At 43.2% G+C, this 8,048-nt stretch overlaps 1 protein-coding gene across 3 annotated transcripts in view; it reads left to right on the forward strand.

Moving 5' to 3' along the window:
• The window catches only part of kif26ba (kinesin family member 26Ba), a 96,743-nt gene extending 89,065 nt beyond the window's left edge, over positions 1 to 7,678 (forward strand). For all 3 annotated transcript variants that reach the window (XM_056256148.1, XM_056256147.1, XM_056256149.1), the window contains 4 exons: positions 51 to 3,471; positions 4,476 to 4,678; positions 4,765 to 4,915; positions 7,362 to 7,678. In XM_056256148.1, the coding sequence (XP_056112123.1) occupies positions 51 to 3,471; positions 4,476 to 4,678; positions 4,765 to 4,915; positions 7,362 to 7,510 (3,924 nt within the window). In that variant the 3' untranslated portion in view covers positions 7,511 to 7,678. The remainder of the gene's footprint in view (positions 1 to 50; positions 3,472 to 4,475; positions 4,679 to 4,764; positions 4,916 to 7,361) is intronic.
• Positions 7,679 to 8,048: the final 370 nt, after the last annotated feature.

An 8,048-nucleotide genomic window follows, 5' to 3' on the forward strand; every position in this document is an offset into this window, starting at 1 on the left:
GTATTTTATGTTTAGTTGTTTAAAATGCAGTCACATGTTTTCTTTTGTAGCAATACACATCCAGTTCCTCTGGTGGTGAGAGCTCATGTGAGGAAGGAAGAATGCGTCGCCCAACACAGCTGAGGACCATCCATTCTAGAAATGTTGTTGATTCAGAGATGCCTCTGCTACACCTCTCCAGTGACCCTGAAGACTATTCCAGCAGCGAGCAGTCATGTGACACAGTTATCTACGTGGGACCAAATGGCTCAGCTCTTTCGGACAAAGAGCTAACGGACAACGAAGGTCCTCCAGAGTTTGTTCCTATCATTCCATCCCTGCATAAAAATAAAGCAGATCTTGTCCAGGCTCCTTTGACATCACAACCATCTCAACAAGTTGTAGACCCACTAGCTCAGGCCTCACAGTCTGTCCAACCTTTGCAGCCCATTCATCCTCAGCCACTTCCACCTTTGCCAGAGGAAGGTGCTGAGTCGGGTAAAAAAGAGAAGGACTGTCTTAAGTGTAACACTTTTGCGGAGCTACAAGAGAGGCTGGAATGTATTGATGGAAGAGAAGAGGTTACAAAATTCCCTTTTGAAGAAATCCCTGACAACAGAGCTGCCAAATTTGAGTCTGGCCATGGTCAAGTCGTTAAAGGGTGTAATCAATCCAGTTCTCCAAAGAGGATATCTGACCAGCAACTGGCGGAGATCCGTGAGGTGGTTGAAGAAGCAGAGATCGCTCAGTCAATAATTGAAAGCCTGACACAGTGTTCAACAGGCAGTTGTGGACTCTCCAGCAGCAGAAGTGTGACTGGTAGCAGTGGTATTGGGCAACTACCCCCTCTTCAGAGAGCCAAGAGCTCCAGTTTGCATGACAGTAGAGAATCCATCAGTGGTGGAAGCAGCAGTGAGAGTAAGCCTCGTCCCATGGGCTCCCCTCGATTGGGAATTGCCAGTCTTACTAAAACCTCAGAGTACAAACCACCATCCTCTCCCTCTCAACGCTGCAAAGTGTACACCCAGAAAGGAGTAATGCCTGGTACACCTCCTCACTCCTCACAAAATCTTAATTTAGACTATAGAAAGTCATCTACAGAGTCTTTGCTTAATCCAGAGTCTAGAACTTCTCCAGTGGGGATGAGCCCACAGGTCCTAAAGAGATCTTCATCCACCAATAGCCTTGGATCAGCTGAGACACTGTGTGACGATGTTCCCCAGCTGCCTTTGGACAATAAGAAAGATGTGAAGGACACCACAGCCACAGTTATGCTGGAGCATCCTTTGGAACCCAATGGAGAGGATGAGCTGGTGTTCACCCTAGTAGAAAAGCTGACAATTAGTGGGATGATGGAAAATGGCAGACCAACCAGTATTATCAGCTTTAACAGTGACTGTTCGTTGCAGGCCATGGCATCTGGATCAAGGCCTGTTAGTATCATTAGCAGCATAAGTGAAGACCTAGAACACTATGCCACTGCTCCCTGCACTACCACCACCACCACTATCTCACAAGTCAACATTAATAAATTCCTGCCTCTCAGCAGGATAGAAGGGGACGTCCAGGCTAGTCGCCGTTCCTCAATCAGCTCATGGCTGAGTGAAATGAGTGCTGGCAGTGATGGCGACCAGTCATGTCATAGCTTTGTTGCTCAGCAGTGCTTTGGACAAGGTGAGGCACTAGCTGAAGACAGGCTTTTGGAAATTCAAGAAGAAGGTGACATTGAAGTTCTCCCTGAGTCAAATGGCCAAAGCAACTCAGAAAAAGAGAGTGATTCCAATACAACTGAAGTGAATGAAAAAAACACAACAACTAAACACAAACTAGACAAACTGTCCTCAACCTTAGGTGTCTATGTTCCTTTTAAGACCAATATAACAACTCACCCATGTGCTGCTGTTAAGCCAATAGTTGTGCAGGACTTACTTACCAAAACCCTTCCAGTTAATGATCTCAAATCCCCACCTGTTCCAATCTCAAGTGAGATAAATTTTGATGACCCATGGATGAAAAGAGAGGGCAATGAAGAGACCAAGCCTTTGAACATGGTCTGTGATGTCAAATCAGAGAAGAGAACATCTGAATCAGTGAAAAGGAAATGTCAATTCGACAAGCATAGCTCAAGTAGTGAAGCAGCATGTTCCCCTGATTCCATGAACCGGGTGGTGGATGGCTGCGAGATGGTTTTCAATGCACCCGAAAGCATAACTCAAGTGTACTCTGCAGACATCCTCAGGACAGGTAGTCTCCCTCGTGCATGGCATCGCTTAAATAAGCAAGATGATCTGGAAGACCCTACATACCGGTACATGAGTGGAGAGTATAAAAGCCTTGGGGTTACCACCTCTACTCCCTGCAGTCCAAGAGCCACACTCGAAAGAAGAAGTTCCATCGGAAGGCAAGGTATCTTTGCTCGCCAGAAAGGAATCCCGCCATTGCCACCTGTAAGGAAGTCTAGCCTTGACCAGAGGAATCGAGCAAGCCCACAGCATAATCCAGGAAATGCTCAAACCCCACACCAGTATCTATCTTTCCTTGGTGGCACACCTGAAGACTTGGGTGGTAAACATAAAGGACCAAATGTGGAGAGCAGTAGACTTTTCAGTGCCAAACTTGAGCAGTTAGCAAACAGAACCAATTCCTTAGGGAGGTCCTATGTTGCACATTATGACTGCAATTCCTTGGAGAGAGCTGAGAGTTTGACCTCTCTGGGCTCTAAAGGAGGAGTCACAAAAGACAGTACAATGCCAAGGACAGGTAGGAGCATCACCCGTGGTTTGCTCTCATCACCCACCAACGGACCAAATGGCAACAACAATGTACTGCAGTCACCCAAAGCAAGTCAATCCAAAATCTCTGCAGTTAGCAAACTCCTTATGGCAAGCCCCAAAGCTCGAAGCTTATCAACCTCTAGCACTAAGACCCTAAGTTTCTCCACCAAGTCCCTCCCACAGTCAGTAAACCGGAGCTCAAGTTTGCCCCCCAACGGAAAGAACCAGAACCAAAGTTCATGGTCAACCCAGTCCCTAAGTCGCAACAGGGGGACTGGGCTTGTATCTAAGCTACCTTTAAGAGCAGTGAATGGACGAATCTCTGAGCTTCTACAAGGTAGCGCCAACTCTCGCACTAACCAAGGACGAGGAGCTTCAGACACCGAAGAGAGAGGAGCAGCAGTCCAAGGAGAGGAAAGGCCAGTGGTCCATACTTTACCCTCACCTTACAGTAAGATCACTGCCCCAAGAAGGCCTCACCGTTGCAGTAGTGGGCACGCCAGTGACAACAGCAGCGTGCTAAGCGGAGAGCTTCCTCCCGCCATGGGAAAGACTGCCTTGTTTTACCACAGTGGTGGCAGCAGTGGCTATGAGAGTATGATACGAGACAGTGAGGCCACAGGAAGCACATCATCTGCTCAGGACTCGATGAGTGAAAACAGCGGTTCTGTCAGCAGTCGAAGGAGCCTAAAGAATTCGAAGAAAAGAAGTAATACAGGTAAGCAAATATAACATGATTCAAAATATGATTCTTTATACAGAAAATCCTGAATATCAACATAAAAAATTATTTGATGGCTCATCATGGCATTCATCTTTCTACATTTCAACAATACAAAGATCTATTGACAGGATAATTAATGAACTGTGCTCAAAAAATTTATTGTACTACAAAGCTTGTAGGGCTCATTCCAGATTATAGATGGAAGTAACATAACTATTTAAACAGATTTACTCCCTCGAACATGCTTGGATGATCTGTTATGACACAGACTGATAGCAGTTGCCAAACTTAGCTGTAGGTGGTCTTTGAATATTTAGTGCTGCCTAAATTCCTGAATACACACCTCCTCTCCCATTTCCCCAGGCAAATAATTTTACCCTATTTCTCTGCACCCAAACATTTGCATGGTGGGAAGTTCTGGGAACACTGAAAATTAAAATCCTGGCTATGGAACAACAGACACAAAAGCTGGAACCTGCAAAGAAAATCAGTATTGTAAAAGGCTTTGCAAGGTGAAGGATTTAAAAGCACAACTGCCATTCTGAACGTTCTCCTGAACTCAGAGCACTCTCTCTCTCTAAAAATGAGGGAAGACTGAAAGTTTGACCTTTCTTGTGCTGTTTTCAGACCAACTGACAAGCTGAAACACATTAATATTACCTTGTTCCTTGGTTCCAAATCAGATAGCATACCAGTAGACCTGGAACTGTCAATTTCTATGCAAATAGGGGAACCACTTCTGGCAAATTCCTCAGTGTAGACTTCGTTCTCCCAGACTGGTCAGATAAGATACTGTCCTGACATTATCTCAGTGGTCTTTTTCATTACACGGCTGCTCTGAATTGGTAGCAGTGCTGCTCCGTGTGCTGTAGGTTAAACTTTGGCTCAGCGCTGTGACACTTTTACACTTTTTTTTGTCTGGCGTACTTACAAAGCAACTTAAGTTTGATAAAATGTGTTTACATAGTGGTCATAACATGACATTGTTTCATATCCAGGGTCCCAGAGACGCCGTCTAATCCCTAACCTCACCTTGGACACCTCCTCTCCCGTGAGAAAGCCAGTCATCAGTCCAGGGGTACGCTGGGTGGATGGCCCCCTCCGGCCCACACAGAGGGGTTTAGCTGAACCTTTTGAGATTAAGGTTTATGAGATTGATGATGTTGAACGTTTACAGAGGAGGCGAACCGTAGGTAATAAGGTAAGAAGAGTGAGCAGCAGGGGGTTTTAACAGCAATTCTTTTGAACATGGTATAGATGTCTCACGTATTGTTGTTGTATCCCCAGGAAGTAATATACTTTAGTGCCAAACTGAAGATCTTGGAGCATCGGCAACAGAGAATCTCAGAGGTGCGGGCCAAGTACGATTGGCTGAAGAAAGAACTGGAGCAAACCAAACAATATCTGATGCTGGAGCCAGAGAAATGGACCACTGAATGTAAGTGATTTGCACACTTTGAGTTACAGTCAATGGTACTTTATTGAACTGTTTCTAGTCCAAGAAATGATAGCCATATACTGTATGAATTAGGGGTTGCATAGACTAGTCGACTTTAATGCTCTGCCATGACGCTTTAAGCTTGACATAGTCACTGATCATGGCCTATAGAGGGCGCAACAGGATAATACATTTTTGAAGTCCACTTTTACGATCTATTTTCAACAGTTTGCCAGCAGCCATATCACCCTGTAGCCCAAGGCTGGTTGCCCACTGAAGCTACGCAGGGCTGAGCCTGGTTAGTACCTGGATAGGAGACCTCCTGGGAAAACTAGGTTGCTGCTGGTGGAGGTGTTAGTGAGGCCACTAGGAGGTGATCACCCTGTGGTCTGTGTGGTGGGCATTCTGGCGCAATATGGCTGCTGTCCAGGGCAATATTCCCTCTAAGCTGCGCACTTCAGATGCCTCGGCCGCGCACTTCTGAAGCGACGGCCGCGCAGAAAAGAATAAAATGCCACGCAGAGGACTGACGCGAAATGTGTGGGGAAATCCATTTGATTGTAGTTTAAGTGAGAAATAATTTCAGTGCTCTGGTCAACCGCTATAGAGTGAAAACTGGTGAATGCTGGTGAGCGCGTGTGATTGGCAGTGAGTCGTGTGTGCGGACCAAATAGCTCAATACGAGAGGCAACGAGAAACACAAAGACGTGAAATAAAATCACATCATAATGTTTTAAAGAAGAGTGGTTTGATCAAAGTGGTATAATATTATAATATGTAAACAAATTGAAGCATTAAAACTGATATAATATATCACTTCAAATACTTCAATTTGATATTATATTAGGCCTATATTTTATTATATTATAAGCCTAAATAAAGAATCTCACAAGGGTATTGTTTAGGTTATATTAGACCTATATTTTATTATATTATAAGCCTAAATAAAGAATCTCACAAGGGTATTGTTTAGGGCTCCTTGCCATTAAAAACTTTGAAACCCCCTGCTAAAGAAAATATTGGAAATTCATAAGCAATAAACAATCATTTAACTTTGATGGTTTAATGCTTCCTGTACACAATTTATTGACTGTACAAAAACACTTTATGGTTTTCCCAAACCATCTCAGTGTAACAGCTTACTTTTCTTTCATACTATTCTATTATTGTAAAGAATTGAATTGTCCTGCAGAAGATTTTGTAAATTATTTTTCATAGGATTTCTTGGTAAAGACTGTACAGTTAACAGCACTGGAAAAGAAAAATATCAGGTAACCTAAAATGTGCTTCATTTAGTGACTTCTTAATTAACTGCTTGTTTTTCGAAAATATGATTTAATACCAATAAGTTACATCAAGGTTCAAATAAAATTGAAATGGCACATTCAAGTTAAAAGTTACAACTGAATGTTGAAACCATTGTGTTTCTACGTATGCTGTACAGGTCAGGTATAAAGAATATTTTTGCTCAGGTGGCGAAAAATGTCCGCCCAATAGAAAAAAGTTTTGCTCAGCAAGAAATAAAATTAGAGGGAACATTGGTCCAGGGGTATAACTACAGACAGTGCAGCTGGGGGGCCCGTGCTTGCGGACCCTGCCCACATCGCAAGCAGGCCCATGGCGACGAAGTGATTTCGCAGGATACTTGCAATACTCACATTTCAAAGGAAATACGCTGATTTGTGATTCAAAATCACACGTCATTCACGCTGCTTACTGTATGTAGACCATTTCGTATCAGAGCATGTGAGCCGCTCCATGCCAGCTCGCTCCACAACGTTTGCTCAAATCACGCTCCAGCATGAAATTTCTATGCACTGTACTACATGTAGCGGTTATCATTTTGCATAGATGGCCTCAGCACATTACTACCATATATGAATAGCGATCTGCGCATGAGTGTGATCATATTAATGATAATTAGCTGGTCTAAATTAAGTAGGTTAGGCACACAAATTCGCTTATAAAGGGTTCTCTTCTAGACCACGAGCGCAGTGTGTGTGTGTGTGTGTGTGTGTGCGCTTCATAACTGTGGGGCCCGTCGTAATAGCCTGCACTGGGGCCCGTCATTACGAAGTTACACCACTGCTGCTGTCGCATCATCCAGGTGGATGCTGCACATTGGTGGTGGTTGAGTAAATTCCCCCCATGTAAAGCGCTTTGAGTGCTAAGAAAAGCGCTATATAAATGTAAATGACAAATAAATGCATACTCCGAGAGCGCTCCACAAGATATGTTTGATTATACCATCTGGATGCTCAAAATTGATCGGGTGAATGCACATTTGTTCATTAATGATGTCATTAGCCACAGGTTGGTGTCGACTCGCATAAATCACCTAAATGTCGACTTAGAAAAACTTAAAAAATGTTGATTATGACAAAAATACTAGTGTGGTGGTCAGTTAACTTCTGTCAGTTAACATCCATTTCCTTCACTTTTGCAGTTGACCTTCAGCAGACATTTGAAGTGGACTCTCTGGAGTACTTGGAAGCTCTGGAGTTTGTCACGGAACGACTGGAGAACCGGGTCAACTTCTGCAAAGCTCATCTGATGATGATCACGTGCTTTGACATCACCTGCCGGCGACGGTAAAAGATTTGCCAAGTATTATGGACAATTGGAAGTGGAAAAGGCTCAGCAGGGTGTATGTGAGCAAGTTACAAGTTCATCACAACAATGATGGCTGAAATGAATGGGAAAATATAAAGGCTTAATATTTTTCTAAAATAGATTTTTGGTGGGAAACAGAAAACGCTGGACTTGGAGAGTTGACGAAAAGAAAGAAAAAACCTTTGTCCCACATAGCTGGATGAGCACTTTGGAGTCAATGTTTGCGAAAATGACTTGCTCGCTTTCTGTGAACAAACAAATTATATTACCATATGTGGATAAAAGAACAAGTCGTTAAAGAAGATGAATGAAAAACAGAACAAAAAGGACGACAAGTGCCTTGTGAACACTTCAATATCTTGGAAATCAATGGGGAAAAAAAAATCCATATTTGTGTACAGATGGTGCTAGCCTAAAAAAAAAACATGCATACAAACAAACACAAAAAAGTTTAAAAAGTAACGAGAAAAAGAAAAAGAAAACACTGCTTGTTAGATTATGTGTTTAATCTCTTTGATTC

Source organism: Rhinichthys klamathensis, unplaced genomic scaffold (assembly GCF_029890125.1).
Source record: "Rhinichthys klamathensis goyatoka isolate OS25496 unplaced genomic scaffold, OSU_Roscu_1.1 h1tg000123l_1, whole genome shotgun sequence".
NCBI classification, from domain to species: domain Eukaryota; kingdom Metazoa; phylum Chordata; class Actinopteri; order Cypriniformes; family Leuciscidae; genus Rhinichthys; species Rhinichthys klamathensis.